At 38.1% G+C, this 16,925-nt stretch overlaps 1 protein-coding gene across 2 annotated transcripts; it reads left to right on the top strand.

The window, feature by feature from the left end:
* Positions 1-9,176: 9,176 nt before the first annotated feature.
* On the top strand, positions 9,177-15,228 carry LOC104220436 (5-amino-6-(5-phospho-D-ribitylamino)uracil phosphatase, chloroplastic). Of its 2 annotated transcripts, none has more exons than XM_070170916.1 (11): positions 9,177-9,308; positions 9,470-9,610; positions 10,439-10,507; positions 10,612-10,716; positions 11,676-11,730; positions 12,601-12,674; positions 13,398-13,481; positions 13,560-13,700; positions 13,778-13,843; positions 14,260-14,369; positions 14,660-15,228. In XM_070170916.1, exons 2-11 carry the CDS (start codon positions 9,602-9,604, stop codon positions 14,826-14,828), a joined length of 882 nt encoding a protein of 293 aa, XP_070027017.1. In that variant the 5' UTR covers positions 9,177-9,308; positions 9,470-9,601; the 3' UTR covers positions 14,829-15,228. The 2 variants fall into 2 exon arrangements, with proteins under 2 accessions (XP_070027017.1, XP_009769610.1); XM_009771308.2 differs by having other exon boundaries at positions 9,182-9,400.
* The last annotated feature ends 1,697 nt before the right edge of the window (positions 15,229-16,925 follow it).

Below are 16,925 nucleotides of genomic sequence, written 5' to 3'. Positions count from 1 at the left end.
GATGAAGAATTACTAGAGAGCGACAACGCTGAAGTCAATCAACCTGATGATGATGAAGGTTGGACATTGGTGACTCGTCGTAGGCACCACAAAAGGAGCCCACGAAAAGGATCAATAGAACAACCAACAAGGAAAATGATGGTGAAAAGACCAAGAAGATGGAATCCACTTAAATATTTGAAGAAAGCAAAAAATGGAGGTGCACCATCCTCAAAAGCCACGACATCCAGTGACCTTGGAGGAGTTCTTACGAAGTTGGTTCCGCACAAAGATTTCCATGAGGGCATTGATGTCTCTTGTTGCCATGCTGACAAAGGGGAAGAAAAGAGTGATGACCTACTGTTGGCACCATCTTCGGAAAAGCCCATCGAGTCCATGTTCACAAATGACGATCTTTTGCTAGGTGACACTCCTCATAACCGCTCATTGTACCTGGTTGGCTATATACACGATGAAAGGGTAAATCGAATTTTGGTTGATGGAGGATCCTCGGTGAACATTTTGCCAATCCACACTGTGAAAGAACTTGGTATTCCCATGAACGAACTCTCAGAAAGTCGTGTGATGATCCAAAGATTCAACCAAGGGGGCAAAGAGCTATAGGCGCAATCGGCTGGGAATCACTATTGAAGATATGCAATCAAGTGCATGGTTGCATGTGATCGATGCGAAAACTTTATACAATATTTGCTTGGGAGGCCTTGGATACATGAGAATAAAGTAGTTCTATCTACCTACCATCAATGTTTAAAATACTACGAGGGTGAAGTCGAGAAGAAGATAGTTGTTGATGATGAGCCATTCACCGAGGCTGAGTCACACTTCGCCGATGCAAAGTTCTACTTGAAGAACCGCATTGTGAAGGAGCTAAAAGTTGATGGTGGCATGAAAAGCAAGAATGACGAGCCCATAACTAAAAGAGCTAAGGTGACTATTAGTAAAGCCAAAGCCATTACTGAGGAGGTACACGCCAACGTGAATAAATCTCATAAAGGGGATATTGACTCTTATGGCAAGAAAGTAAGCCATGCACTCCAATATTTCCCTAAAAGGAATAAAGATGAAGGTGAATCATCTAATCTCCAAGCTAACATACTAAAGGAGTTAACTCTTCCGGTCAAACGAATTGAGGCAGTAAAGTCGTCCTCAATGCCGCTTGCAGGGTTTGTTGCCCAAAATCGTTTGCAGAATGTGGCACTCCCTGCAAAGCAAACAGATGAAGGTTTTGATCCTAATGCTTACAGGCTATTTGCAAAAGCTGGATATAATCCTAATGAGCTGTCAAAGTTAGAGAAGCTACCATCAGAAGTTGCAACGAGACAACTACGTGAAGGTTTGGGATACAAGCAACCGTCACCAGTGCGCATCTAAATAAGAAGGGTGGGTAGCAATTACATCACTGTAGAAGACAAATCTGCCGCTTCTAACAAGCCTTCTGTCTTTGACCGACTTGGAAAATCAACTGTGAGAACTTTCATATTTGAGAGAGGGTCCATTAAAGAAGGGGAACAAGTTCCAGAGAAATTTTCAAAGCATAAGAACACCCGCTCCACCCAAGATCCAGAAGATCTCTAATGATTTCCAAAGTTTGGTTCCTTCAAGAATGAGGCGACAAACAAAACTTATGGTTTCATGTGAAGAAGTACTAAAGGTAAAGCCATATACTGTGGTCTACACTAAGGAACGTAACAAAGATGAAGAAAGTGTAGGTTCTTCGTATCATGTCACTGTACAAGGAGAGAATGGTGTTCCGTCTTCGATGGAGGATAATGCAGAATTAGAGCATGTTTCACCGTGTTATCACATATCTTTCGATGATGGGGACCCTCAAGGAGATGAAGATGCGAAAGATGCTCCACCTGAACTTGAAGAAGGAGTGAAGACGATAGTTGATGCCTTAAAAGAAGTCAACCTTGGCACCGATGAAGAGCCAAGACCCACCTACCTAAGTGCTTTACTAGAAACTGATGAAGAGAGCACTTATATTGAGTTACTCAAAGAGTTCAGGGATGTCTTCGCTTGGAGTTACAAAGAGATGCCTGGCTTGGACCCGAAAGTAGAAATCTATCACCTTGCGGTCAAAAATGGTGCTCGCCCTGTTAAACAAGCTCAAAGGAATTTTAGGTCGGACTTGGTTCCCTTGATTGAAACAGAATTTAACAAACTCATCGAAGCTGGCTTTATTCGTGAAGTTAAATACCCAACATGGGTTTCAAGTATTGTCCCTGTAAAGAAGAAAAATGGCTAGATTCGAGTGTGCTGTGACTTTAGGGATCTTAACAATGCGTGTCCGAAAGATGAGTTCCCGCTTCCCATTCCATAAGTGATGATCGAGGCTACTACTGGGTACGAGGCAATGTCATTTATGGACAGTTCATCGGGCTATAACCAAATACGCATGGCACCAAAAGATGAAGAGTTTACTGCATTTCGTACCCCAAATGGTATTTATTGCTAAAAGGTACTGCCTTTTGGTTTGAAGAACGCTGGTGTTACTTACCAAAGGGCTATGCAGAATATTTTCGACGATCTTCTCCACAAGAATATTGAATGTTATGTTGACGACTTGGTGGTGAAATCAAGAGAGAAGGGCGACCACATGAAAGACTTGAGGATGGTATTTGAATTGCTCCGGAGGTACCAACTTAGGATGAATCCATTGAAATGTCCTTTGGAGTTACTTCTATAAAGTTCCTTGGTTTCATTGTCCGACATCGAGGGATCGAAATTGATCAAGCCAAAGTGGATGCCATTTTGAAAATGCCTGAGCCTCGAGATATCCATAAATTGAAAAGTCTGCAAGGAAAGCTAGCATAACTTAGAAGATTCATATCAAACCTGGCTGGGAGGTGCCAACCATTTAGTCGCCTCATAAAGAAAGGCGTTCCTTTCAAGTGGGACCAAGCTTGTAGCAATGCCTTTGAAAGTATCAAAACCCACTTGATGAAGCCTCCAGTTTTAGCAGCTCCTATACCTGGAAAGCCTTGATACTATACATTGTGGTGCAGGAAAGGTCTGTTGGAGCACTATTGGCCCAAGAAAATAGTGATGGGAAAGAAAACTCTCTTTACTACTTGAGCAAGATAATGACACCTAACGAGTTGAATTATTCGCCAATTGAAAAGTTGTGTTTGGCGCTAGTCTTCTCAATTCAAAAGTTGAAGCACTACTTTCAAGCTCATGTTGTCTGTCTTGTTTCTACAGCAAATCCCATCAAGTTTGTGATGTCAAAACTTGTTCTTAGTGATCGACTAACGAGATGGTGCCTCCAATTTCAACAATTCGAGATTTTGTACATCCCTCAAAAGGCTGTAAAAGGACAAGCCTTGGCAGATCATCCGCTACCTGATGACTGAACTACCTGATGAGGACGTAATGGTCGTTGAAGTTCAACCTCCATGAAGATGTACTTTGATGGTGTTGTGCATCGTGGGGGAGTCGGGGATGGCGTAGTATTTGTCACTCCCCAAGGTAAAGTCAAATCTTGCCCTACTCCTTCACCTTGACACAACTCTGTTCCAGCAATGTTACTGAGTATCAAGCATTAATACTTGGTCTTGAAATGGCCGTTGATATGAAGTAATTGCAATTGCAAGTTTTTGGTGACTCCCAGTTAGTGGTCAATCAGCTTTTGGGTAATTACGAGGTTAAGAAGCCTGAACTACGCCCATACCATGATTACGCTAAAAAGTTGATGGGGTGGCTCGGTGATGTGCCTATTCAGCATGTGCCAAGGAAAGAAAATAAGAAGGTTGATACTTTAGCTGCCCTAGCTTCATCTTTAACCCTGCCTGATCAAGTGCAAGTTATTGTCTGCCAAAAATGGGTAGTACCGCTGCCAAATGAGGCTGAAGGTAAAGAAAATGAACTCAAGCATCTTGTCGCTATTTTTGAAGTGGAGAAAGAAGAATGGCGACAACCCATTATCGACTACTTATGTTATGGGATACTTCCAGAAAATTCGCGGAGAAGAACTGAAATCCGTCGTCGTGCACCTCTCTTCCTTTACTACAAAGATACCCTATACGGAAGATCATTCGAGGGAGTACTCTTGCGATGCTTAGGGGAAGATGAAGCACTCCAAGCTTTGCAAGAAGCGAATTCTGGGGTATGTAGGTCACACCAGTCTGGATTAAAGCTCCACTTCCATATAAAAAAGATGGAATATTATTGGCCAACAATGGTAAAAGATTTCTTGGACTACGCTCGAAGATGCAAGGCTTGTCAATTCCATGCGAATTTTATTCATCAACCCCCTGAAGTGTTGCACCCGACTGTTGCATCCTGGCCGTTTGACGCTTGGGGATTTGATGTTGTTGGACCACTACCAAAGTCCTTTGGTGGGCACCTATACATCTTGGCTGCAACTGACTACTTCTCAAAATAGGCTGAAGTTGTTGCTCTTAAGGAAGTAAAGAAGGAAAATGTTGCAAGTTTCATCCGAGTAAACATTATTTATCGCTTTGGCATTCCTCGTTACATAATAACGGATAATGGAAATCTATTCAACAATAGGCTGATGAACAAGATTTTCGATCTCTTTGGCTTCAAGCAACGTAACTCTTCGATGTACAATGCTGCCGCCAATGGTCTAGCTGAGGCATTCAACAAGACACTATGCAACTTGTTAAAGAAAGTCGTCTCCAAATCCTAACGAGATTGGAATGACCATATGGAAGAAACTCTATGGGCATATATGACGACTCACCGCACGCCAACACAGGCGACTCCTTATTCACTCGTTTATGGAGTCGAAGCCATCTTGCCACTTGAGCGTCAAATACCTTCGTTACGATTGGCTATTCAGGAAAAGATCATTGATGAAGAAAATGCTCGACTTCGATTAGCAGAGTTGGAGTCCCTTGATGAGAAGAGGTTGGAAGCTCAACAAAGTCTTGAATGTTATCAAGTTCGATTGTTTTGTGCCTTCAATAAAAAGGTTTGCCCGAGATCCTTTCAAGTAGGAGATCAAGTCCTTGCCATATGAAGACCCATAATTACTTCCCATAAACCTGTAGGGAAGTTCACTTCAAAATGGGATGGGTCATATGTCGTACAAGAAGCTTACTCAAGTGGGGCTTATAAGCTGGTTGATGCAGATGACATGAGAATCGGCCCTATCAATGCCAAGTTTTTGAAAAAGTATTATCCTTGAAGGTGCAACGCTCCTTGACGCACGAGCCTAAACTGCATGTTGCTACACTCCTGGCCAACATGATTCTAAATTGTGTACGGCTCCTACCAAAAAAAGAAAAAAAAAGAGTCCGCTAGGTTGAAACTTCGAAAGAGGCGGCCTAGGCAAAAGTTAGGACATAAAAAAATTACCTAGTCTGAACTACGGTATGACTTGATCCTCTTCACCGAGGTACGTAGGCAGCTTAGAGTTTCATTCTAAGTTCAGTCGCATAAGTTCAAAAGATACATATTGCCCCAATTATTGTCCGAGTAAAGTATGAAGGAATGTAAAATCAAGCTGAAACTATCCTCCTGTTGAACTTTGATCTCATTTGATTCAATGGGGGCAAGACTCCATAGCAAATTGGCATCTCCAATGGATGGATGTAGACTTTTAGTAGAAGGCAAAATCTTCAAGTTGAAGTCCTCAAGTTCGTTGGTCTTCAAGTTAAATTATATAAGCCCTCTAAATCTTCAAGTATGTCACTCTTCAAGTTAAATTTTGCAAGTCCACCGCCCTTCAAGTTGAAGTCTACAAGTCCGCCAAACTTTAAATTTAAGTAGTCAATCCCTCCATGTTTTCGAATTCGCCGGTTTTCAAGTTGAATTATTCAAGCCCTCCAAGTCTTCAAGTTCATTGGTCTTCAAGTTTAAGTCCTTAAGTTCGCCGGTCTTCAAGTTGAGTTGTTTAAGCCCTCCAATTCTTTAAGTTGTAGTCTTCAAGTCTGTTAATTCTTCAAGTTGAAGTCTAAAGTCCATCGCTCTTCAAGTTGACGCGTCAAAGTCTGCCAAATCTTCAAGCCCGTCAAACCGTCAAGTTTGTCGGTCCTTAAGTTGAGGTCTACAAATCTACCAAGTCTTTAAGTTGAGGCTTTCTAGTTTTTCAATCTTAAGGTGTACATGTTAGTCCCTTTGCACCTTAAGTTGGTCTCTTTACGGGTTTGTCCTTAAAAGGAACTTTAATTTTCCAATCTTAATGTGGACGCTTAAATCCCTTTGCACCTTAAGTTGGTCTGTTTACGGATTCGTCCGTCTATATGGTGATGCATATTTATCCGTCTATATGGTGATGTGGGTTTGTCCGTCTATATGTTGATGCAGATTTGTCCATCTATATGTTTATGCGGATTTGTCCGTCTATATGGTGATGTGGATGTGTCCATCTATATGTTGATGCAGATTTATCCCCGTCAATATGTTGATGTGGATTTGTCCATCTATATGTTGAGGTAGATGTGTCTGTCTATATGTTGATGCGGATTTGTCCATCTATATGTTGATGCGGATGTGTCCATCTATATGGTGATATGGGTTTGTCCGTCTATATATTGATGCAGATTTGTCTATCTATATATTGATGCAGATTTGTCCGTCTATATGGTGATGCGGATGTGTCCATCTATATATTGATGCGGATTTGTTCATCAATATGTTGAGGTGGATGTGTCCGTCTATATGTTGATGCAGATGTGTTTGTCTATATGTTGATGCGGATTTGTCCATCTATATGTTGATGCGGATTTGTCCGTCTATATGGTGATGCGGATTTGTCCATCTATATGTTGAGGTGGATGTGTCCGTCTATATAGTGATGTGGATGTGTCCGTCTATAAGTTGTTGCAAGATCCGTCCGTCTATAAATTGTTATGGATGTAACCGTATATATGTTGATGCGAATTTGTCCATCTATATGTTGATGCGGATTTGTCCGTCTATATATTGAGGTGGATGTGGCCGTCTATTTGTTGATGTTGATGTGTCCGTTTATAAGTTGTTGCAAGATCCGTCCGTCTATAAATTGTTATGAATGTAACCGGCTATAAGTTGTTGTGAATTTGTCCTTCGATGGGACGTCATGAAATTGCCCGTCAACTTGACACTCAACAACTTTTGTTTTCTTGGCTACAAAAAAAAAGACAACAAAACAAAAAAAGCATAAGAAATTACCTTTGTGTCAATGTTTTCGAGTCCACAAAAACAGACTCAAGTGAATGGCAAATAATGCAAAAGGATGTTCAACAAATACAAGCACACGGGTTTATATAGATCTTTGAAAGAAGACGTGACAATGATGCTACCGATGTGGGATGTGTGCTAAGAGGCTGTAGTAGTATATTAGTTTTCCTTCTCCTAAATGAATTGAAATCCTTTTCTTGCTATAACTGACTATGCGCAAGTTTCGGTTTCTGATGCATTTGACTAGCCCTTGTCCGTGTATTTTTGTGATTACAATACCTTGGGATTAATGAGGAGTGCCAATTATTAAATAATCATCACAATTGGTCAAAGGAATAAATCCATGTGGATCCATTGGTTAGAAAAAAAGGATCTTTGCTGTCAACTGGTTGGGGATAATCACTTTGAAGTAATACTAGAAAGGAGTTCATATGCACAAATATGCTCTAAGCGTACTGTACATTTATTCACTTAAGATACTTCAAGCCTAGTTTCGGAAGTTTGACGTTTGCTTATCCCAACAAGTCTTGAACTAGGGGGCATTTGTAGGCATTTAAAATTTATTGGAATTAAATCCGTAAAATGATTTGGATTATATTTTAAATTCAAGATATATCAGTTCAAATAAATTTATTGGGTTAATATAATTGGATTAGTTATATAAGTTCAATATATACGGATTAAATAAATAAGTCTTAATCCATTGGGCTAAAGTGATGAGCCCACTTCATTAAGCCCAAGTTGTCATCTTCCTAGAGGCCCAGTTTGGTGCCACGTGTCAAATGACGTGGCGCGCCAAGTCAAGCGGAAGAGCCAATAGGATCATGCCACATGTCAATTTGACAAGGCATGCCAAGTCACATTAAAAGGCCAATAAAATCGCGCCACATGTGCAAGTGACATGTTCTGGCCAATCAAATGCGGTCATGTCACACTTCAATTTGGTTGGTCAGAAAGAGTTTGTTCTTATCATAACTCTTCCCTTCCACAACTATAAATAGCGGTCTTCATAACCCAAAAAAGAGACCAGAAGTTATAACAAAAAGCAAGAGAGAGCTCGTGGATCAAACGCCGCAAATTTCTCTACAAGTTTCAAGCTTCAAGCAATCAGTTCAAGTTCAAGAAATCAAGTTCAAGCTCAAGAACGAAGAACGAATCAAGATCAAGTTCAAGCATTCAAGCTCAAGCTCAAGCTCAAGAACAAGATCATCGTTCGTGGAAACAAATATAGATTCAAGATCAAGCTCAAAGACCCTTGAATTTATTTACTATTGGAAGGAAGAATCAGAGGATTCATAGAGATTGTAAACTCAAATATTCGAAATAAGATACTACAAAATTGTTGCGATATTTTTCGGTCTTGATTTTATTTTCTCGACGCAAATTTATTGTCTACAGTGGGTTCGAAATGTTGTTGGTTTGAAAGTTTATGGCTTCATGTTTATTATATCTAAATTATCTATGAATACTCTTAAGAAGTCATTTTCCTTAATTTGCGTATCAAACATCGAAAAATATTTTCCAAGAAAAACTTCCATTATACCAAACACACCCTATATCTTCTATCATCGGTTGTAAAGAACTCTTTTGTGAGGAAAACACTTTCAATAATTCAAATAATCAAATATTTAAACTAATTTCATAAAGATATTTTCGAAAATAATCTTTTCACTTATTAAAAAACACCACTAGTAAACTTAAACGGTCACAAAGCGATACCAAAAGGATTTCTTTTGGCAAAACATAAAAGCAAGGCGCTTAATTTCATTTATGTGAGATTGTTTACATTGTCGGTTTCAAGCCAGAATGAAGAAGATGGTGACAATCCATATAAAATTTGACAACTTATTAATCCTCATAATACATGTATTAATGGAAAGTGCTCATTCTAAATTTGTTTTTCGGATTAAGCGTAAATTTTATTATTTATGGTCATAAAATAAAATCAGGACGCCTACGGTATAAAGAGGAAAAAGAAAACAAAAAAGGGAAGCGGTAATTTGTGGCAAAACCATCTAAGAGCCCATGCATTCGCCATACCATTTGAAAACAAATTAATTGGATAAGTGAAGGCAGGCCCAACCTTGAGCTTCGGAGAAACGACCATCTCCTCCTCCTTTCGTTTTAATCTCAAAAGCTTCTCCCTCAAAATTAATTACCCCTACTAAAAATGGAAGGTACTCTTAGCTTCAGGAGTTGCTCTCAGGCTCAGCTCCCCTTACAACCAACTTCTTTCCCTCCTCAATTCCCCAACAAGTTCCAATTCTTGGTTCGCTCTTGCTATTTTCCTCTTATATTACTTTTATTCCAATTTTATTTATTGAGATTTTGTATGCAGAGAGTACAGAAAACGAAGCCTTTGAGCTCGCCGCAGTGTTATCAGAACCGTCGTTTGGTGATTAGGAAGGCGTTGGGGACGGGCGATAATGGGCACTTTGATGATTTTCCAGTTACACCTAACAAGATTTTTATGGAAGAGGTAGGTATTTTGCCTTTACTAGCTTCCCTTTTAACTTATTTCATCTATATTGCACCTATACTTTCCGGCTGTTTCCTCTTGGGTTGACGCTCATAGCTTAAGATGGTTCTTCTTCAGTATTTATATTCCTGTCTTTGAATTTTTTCATCCCATTTCTCTGTTCCAAAAATAAAAATAAAAATTCTAATATTTCGTCTAAATTAATTATTTAGACTAAAATATACGTATATAGAAGCTACACAAAATAAACTACACAAAATGTTCCCAAGATGATTGTTGAATGGTTGAGGCATAGGAGTAATAACTAGGAGGTCTCAAGTTTGGGTCCTACTTATACCACTCAGTGACAATCCATTTGCTTCAGTCTTGTTGTTCAGGATTACTTGGTAGCTTTGGTCATGGGCAGTGGCGGAGCCAATAATATATGCTAGGAGATTAAAAAAAATACTAGTATGTTGCAGTTTGGATTTGAACCTATGACCTAGAGCAATTTTTGAACTCCTTTGCCACTATACAAGAATCTTCTCTTATGTTAAGGGGATTCAACAGTTTATATATGACCAAAAAAGTTCATTTTTGCCAGTATTATTTTCCGGCAAAAGGGATTCAATTGAACCCCTTGGTTCTATATAGCTCCGTCCCTGCTCATGGGATGTAACATGTTGCCAACTGAATACTCGAGTTGCACACAAGGTGGCCTAAGTTACAATATTTATAATTAAAAGTATTTAGAAAAGTGTTTGAAAGAACAGTTTGATTTCCCAATAATGATATCGTTGTTTAAAATGGGACTAAGGGGTATTTATTTGTGTGTATCGGATTTTGCAGGCAATTGGTGCCGAATACGGAGAAGGTTTTGAGACATTTAGACCCAATGGAATGCTCAAAGTTGATGTGGTAAGTCCAAAAGTTTAGTTTTGTAGTATTTTTATGAGTCTTTGCGCCTTGTGGTGCTCCAGGCACCAGATCTGTACTCAAAGAGTTCCTCTTTATGGATTTAGGATTTCTTAAATGATAGACTGCAAGCAGGTTTCCTCCAAAGAATCCGTTATGCGATGAAGCCTGATGAAGCTTACGGCCTCATTTTCTCTTGGGATAATGTGGTGGTAAGACCTCAATCTTTGACTATCTGGTCTAATTTAGGAGAGGTTACCTGATTTGTGATCAGCTGTTACCTGATTTGTGATAAACTGTATAAATGAACGTGGTCCCTGAAGCCTGGCTGACAAATTATTATGTCTACATAAAAGGAACTAATCTTCTGTTGTTGATTACTTGATTTGCCCTATGTTTATATCACTTCTTGTTCCCGTCTACAGTTGCATGCTAATAAGGATTCTTGAAGTGTGCTGGTTTTGTTACATTCAGATCCAACATTTGATGACCTTTCCTTACAAACTCATAACCTTCTTCTCTTTTCTTTTTTTTTTATTCCGCATTCCTTTTTGGTTCTTATATGGGATACTCTATCTTAAATTAGGTGTGAACAATAGATTAAACATGGATAGGATTAAACTGCAATAGAAGTACAAGATATCCGAATTGTGATGTTTTCATCACTCACCCTAGGAGTTAATGCTATAACAACAACAACAACAACTACTATGCCTCAGATCTAAACAAGTTTATGCTTCAAGATATGACTCCTACTGAATAGAGGTTGCTTGTTTTGTATCAGACAAAGTATTGGGTGCATGGACTGGAACTCGGACAAAAGGCCACAGGAACTTGGGTTCATGTTAGGAAAGAAGAACTTGATAGAATGAGAAAAAAGAGTTATATGCATATGAACAATGTACATCTTGATCACATGTCTAAATATCTTGATATAGTATGATGGTAGAGAGAGAGAGAGAAAAGATAATATTGGATTGATTTCCTGTAGATATGTTGCTGAAGAGAAGGTGTAAGATAATTGTAGACCAAAGATGTGGTAAGATATTAACGTTCCAATAATGAAGCTAGCAGTAATTGCTTTGCCGATTTCTTTTCTTCTACTTGAGCGGAAGTCGCAACATTCAACTCTTTGTTGACAAAGTAAGTAGTTCCACATCTTATTTTTCAGGCAGATTCTGGAGCTCTGAAGTTGGATGCGTGGAATCAACTTGCCTCTGAAGAAGGTGAGTGACTTGCCTTTTGCTCTCTCATCTCTCTGAGTAATTGAAGTTCTTCACTTGGTTTGCATGCAAATATCAATATATTTCAGCAGTAAAGCATTAGCCAATCCGAGTGGGATTGAAATTACAGAATCATACTTTGGTTTCATATTGTAGTACAGTGGAATTATTTGTCCTTATATCATTTGAAAAAAAGAAAGAAAGAAAGAAAAATCCTCTAAAAGGGAATGGGTTTATATTAAAGTTCTAAAGTTTTCTGGGGCCCCTAAAAGAGAATGAGAAGATGGGGAATGTGATAGGATTTAGCTGTCTGCTGCCAGTACTGGCATACCCATCTGGAGTGCCAGTGACATGTCATCCGTGCATAATCAGGGATCTTATTGGCACTTTTAGTATCTCCATGTCTATGTCAGACAGTGAGAGTGGTAACTGTTTTTCCAATTTTTTAATGAGATCCGTAAATATATAGGTCAGAATCTTTTTGGCCTCTGTGAGTCCAAATTGACCTATATCAGAGATCAGGGTGAAATTGGCTTCACTAAATGGTTTATCTCCCGTCACGAGCTGAATGGAAGCCTTGTTCTTGGGGGAAAGGGAGGGGGGCAGGCCGTAAGTTTGCAATTTTAAACAATTGGGAAGGGTATGATATAAAACTAATCTTTGCAGTTTATGGGGAGATAATAAATAGCTAAAGCATGATCCTCTGATCCTATTAAAGACAACAATTGCTGTTTTTCCTGACTTGGTCTAGTGAATTTTCAGAGAACATAGCACCTGTACTTTCCTCAGTTTGTATATTCCCATATCTGATGCTTTTAGTTTTGACTATATTTTGTCAAATAATATGAATTATTTATCATTTGTTATGTGCAGGATTAGAGATTCCTGAAGATTATAACGTGCAGCGGCTGTTACTTTATGCAGATGCTGATCAGGTTCTAGATAAGGTTTGGAGTTGATGATCATACAACTCATGAGTGCCTATTTTTATTTGAGCAATGAGTTGGATAATGACCTTTCTTAATTTTTGTCCAAGTCTGCGGCCCATCAATTTTTTTACTCTTTTGTTAGGTAAATAATTATTAAATACTCTGGGAAATTTGCCTATATATGCATATGAGTCAGTGTGCATGTCTTTTTTTTTTTTTTTTGATAACCGTGGTGTCCGGGCCAGCTTGTGCGCACCTCGACTAATTCCACGGGATACCTGCCACCTCCCACCAGCAACAAGTACCAGGTAACTCTATCCACCAAGGCTTGGATAGATGAGAAGAAATCACCTAGTGTTTTTTGTCTCCGCTGGGATTTGAACCAGTGTGCATGTCTTTTGATTGGAGAAATAGTGGACTGTCAGCTTTGAGTTTACTTTTTAGAATTTTTTGGGGAGGTAAATATAACATATCTCTAGGGGAGATTACTGAGATAAAAAATAGTAATAATCGAGCCCCTTCCTACCCCCCCCCCCCCCCCAAAAAAAAAATAAAAAAATAAATAATGAGCGGGTGGGGGATGTAAAGCTCAAAATGTCATCTGCACAAACTTTTAGGTTTAAATGGTACGAGTCCCACTTGCTTTTGGGAGATTGTGTTCTAGTTTTGTAGAAACTTTTCTTATATATTCAAAGCTTTATTAAAGCTGTCTATTTCTGAGAAATCCTATGCAATTGACAGGTGCTGCTGAGGGAGAAGAAGGAAGCTGATCGAGATCGATTGAAGACGAGGCTTTCCCAAATCTATTATGACAATCTTCTCAAAGTAAATCCTTTTTGCAGAATAATCATGCTGTCATTTTTCATGAACTCAAAACCATAATTATAATTCTCCTCTTTTTAGATTTCAGAACCAATTGAAGGGTTGAAGGAATGGTTGGATGCTGTATCAACTGCCCGTATCCCTTGCGCTGTTGTGTCAAGTCTTGATCGCAGAAATATGGTTGAAGCCTTAGAGCGCATGGGGCTCATGAAGTACTTCCAGGTAAAGCTAAATACATTCTCTGAGAGATGATGTATAAAATGTGGTCGGCACATAACATGTGCATGCTGTTGATGCAGGCAATTGTGACAGAGGAGGATGGAATGGAGTCCATAGCACATAGATTCCTTTCTGCAGCTGTAAAGGTAAGGCTGAAGTGTATTTTGAGTGTTGGACTGGTGCATTTCTAACAGTTTAAAGGATTCCAAAACCATATTAAGCTTACTGTCCAATTTGGATTCTTTAGGGATGGGGATGCTTTTAGCAGATTTGATCTCTTACTAGCATATGAGAGAGAAGATTATATAGAACTGTGGTGTGTGAACTAACTTTTTTTTTATTTTAATCTGGTGTGGCAGTTACAATTTTTTATTTAAATTTACAGCTGTGTTCAATGTTTACTAAATCCTAGAAATATAGGCTGCTGCACCACTTAAATGGTAGATCAACTGTATACTCTCTACTCTTTCCTCCACGCATTTTAAGTGCAGACCAAAATACAGACCTTCTTTTCGACTCTCTTGGTTTTCTTGGGTCTTACCGTTTGAAAAATCTTCTGCAGCTGGACAGAAAGCCATCAAAGTGTGTGGTGTTTGAGGATGATCCTAGGGGGATAACTGCTGCTCATAACTGTACAATGATGGCTGTAGCACTTATTGGTGCCCACCCAGCGTATGTATTACTATTTTCTGGTTTTTCTCCTTATTGTTGAAGCTCCTGATTCTGTCTTTTTTTCTTCTTTCTTTTGAACTGTCTAATTGCATTATGTTTGGACACAAAATATACTTTGCTGCCAAAAAGGAGTCCCGGACTCTTCTTCCCTGTAAGGGAGGGGTGGGTTTAGGAGTATGCACTTACTGCAATATCTGTTTCTGAATGTTTGTGTTATTTTAATTTTCTTCAAATGCAGTATGTTACTGCTTCTTTTTGCAAATTTTGATTTAGGACTTTGAAACTTGCAGGTACGATTTAGGGCAAGCTGACCTTGCCGTAGGTAGCTTCAGTGAGCTTTCTGTGATCAATCTCAGGAGACTATATGCACATAAAGGCTCCAACTTTATGGACCTACAGAAGCAAATAGTGGAAAAAACACCTCGCAGAAGGAAGCTTACAATTGACACCATTTTCTAATCAAGTTCCATACAAGTCTTCCTCCTTTTCCTACTTGTAAATGGCCTTTTTAGTGTATAATCTATAGATCATGCCGTCTCTTGCCTTCATTCATTCTTTAGGTAAAATGTAGCTGGCAGAAGATGATTTACCTTGGGGGTAATCGGAAATTCAGAAATCCTATTTCTCGTCTCCCTTCTTGTTTTCCCTTTTTTTTTTTTTTTTTTGGGGGGGGGGGGGGGGAGGGGTTTCTCCTTGTGTGATCAAGCCGTTACCAGCAGTTGTATTGGAAATCCGATCCATTTCCCGAATAATAGTTACTTGTAGTTACATGTAATATTGTAACTTCTTGTATAACATATAAAAGATTGCATCTTTTTTCTTTTACACTTCAGTTTGAATGAAATTGTTGATTTTTTAACTTTGGGTTCGGGTTTATGTTCCTATTTGTGGTTTGTACTTTTATGGCAGACAATAGAAAAAGTAGTCTAGGCATGAGTATTTTGATGCTTGTGTTTTTCAGTATTTGTTCTTCATGATTGTTTATTTATATTAGATAGAAAAAGTATCATTTGTTTAGTGAAATTTCTCGAAACATTACTGTCAATGAAAATCGCGAAATTGATTTAGACATTATTCCTCGACTGTACTATAACAACAAATCCTGTGTAATCCTTTAAGTGGAAAAATATAGTCACAATATTATTGAAAAGAGATATAGTAGTGTAGAAGCCATGGAAAAAGAAGCAGTAAGGTGTTCATAAAAATCCGAAAATCGAACTAAACCGACCCAAAAAATCAATACTATTTTGGTTTGGTTTGGTTTCGTTTTGGTTTTGAATTTTAAAAACTAATGAAATTTGTTTTGGTTTTGGGTTTAACAAAAAAATTAAAAAATCGAACCAAACTGACTATAGAAGTAACTATTTAAAATATATTATTACACCTATATATGTGTATATTTTTATACAAAGTTTTTAAAATTTTATGGTACATGTTAATCATTTGCCCTTTTAGTCTAGTTCTTTGCTATTATAACAATCTAATTCTTTGTCTTTACATTCTAGTTTAATTTGTAGTTTTCTTTTACTAAGTATAAGAATGTAGTTTTCTTTTGCTAAGCACAAGAATCTGTTTTATGTTTAAAATAATCTATTTTTAATTGAATCCTTAAAATTTTCATCAATATTTGACTCAATTATCATCAATATATCTTGGTAAATGATAGATTTCTTAAAGAGCAATAGGTTTGATAGTGTTACGTTGAAAATGTAGTCGCAGGGATATGTGCTTGATAGTGTATGTCTCATATATAAGGAAAATCGAAATAACTAAAAAAATCGAAAAACGTCAAAAACTGACAAATAAAAAAACCGACTAATTGGTTTGATTTGGTTCCATTATTTGAAAATCGAATTACTTGGTTTGGTTTCTTTTTAGGAAAAAGCTGATCCAAACCGAACTATGAACATCTGTAAGATACAGTAACAAAAACAAGATATGAAAGAAAAAAGAAATAACCGATAATAGTAGAAATCTAAGCATAAGAAAGTACGAGAATAGTATTGATACTACATATATGAAAAAGAAAGCTCGACTATTTACTAATCCTTTATACTAATTCTCTATCTACACACCCTCGTATCAAGGGTCATATACTTGGTAAGCTGTAAATATGCCGTATCCTGCGTACTTCCAATGAAAGCAGTGCACGAATCAAGCTTACTTGTTCAGTATGTTGAGGGTGTTTGGCTAAGCTTATAAGCTGGTCAAACTAGCTTATAAGCACTTTTCGGCTTACCTACACGTTTGATAAAGTTAAAAGTGCTTATAAGTCAAAAATAAGCCAAAAGCCAAAAGTTGGTCACCCCCAGCTTATGAATTTTTAGCTTATAAGCACTTTAAGTTTGACCAAGATTTTTATTATTTTATCCTTAAAATATTCTTTTTTTAAAACAAAACTCTTACATCGATACTCACTGCCTCAAATATTGTTTCAACCTAACCCCCCCTGCCTCTTCAAGTCTGCAATTCTCATTGACAATTTAAGACAAGCAAATTCTCTATTCCTTTGCATATTTGTATCTATGTGATTGTGTATTAATCTTTGAATTGTAT

This window comes from Nicotiana sylvestris, chromosome 3 (assembly GCF_000393655.2).
Source record: "Nicotiana sylvestris chromosome 3, ASM39365v2, whole genome shotgun sequence".
Lineage (NCBI taxonomy): Eukaryota > Viridiplantae > Streptophyta > Magnoliopsida > Solanales > Solanaceae > Nicotiana > Nicotiana sylvestris.
The sequence above is the reverse complement of the archived record's forward strand: the minus strand, read 5'-3'. Positions and strand labels throughout refer to the sequence as shown.

What these genes read in the sequence shown, in the direction of transcription:
- LOC104220436 (XM_009771308.2), top strand. Translation starts at nt 9,302, where the DNA reads ATGGAAGGTACTCTTAGCTTCAGGAGTTGCTCTCAGGCTCAGCTCCCC. An exon ending in CCAACAAGTTCCAATTCTTG is followed by an intron (nt 9,401 to 9,469) that starts GTTCGCTCTTGC and finishes TTTTGTATGCAG; the next exon opens with AGAGTACAGAAAACGAAGCC. An exon ending in ACAAGATTTTTATGGAAGAG is followed by an intron (nt 9,611 to 10,438) that starts GTAGGTATTTTG and finishes CGGATTTTGCAG; the next exon opens with GCAATTGGTGCCGAATACGG.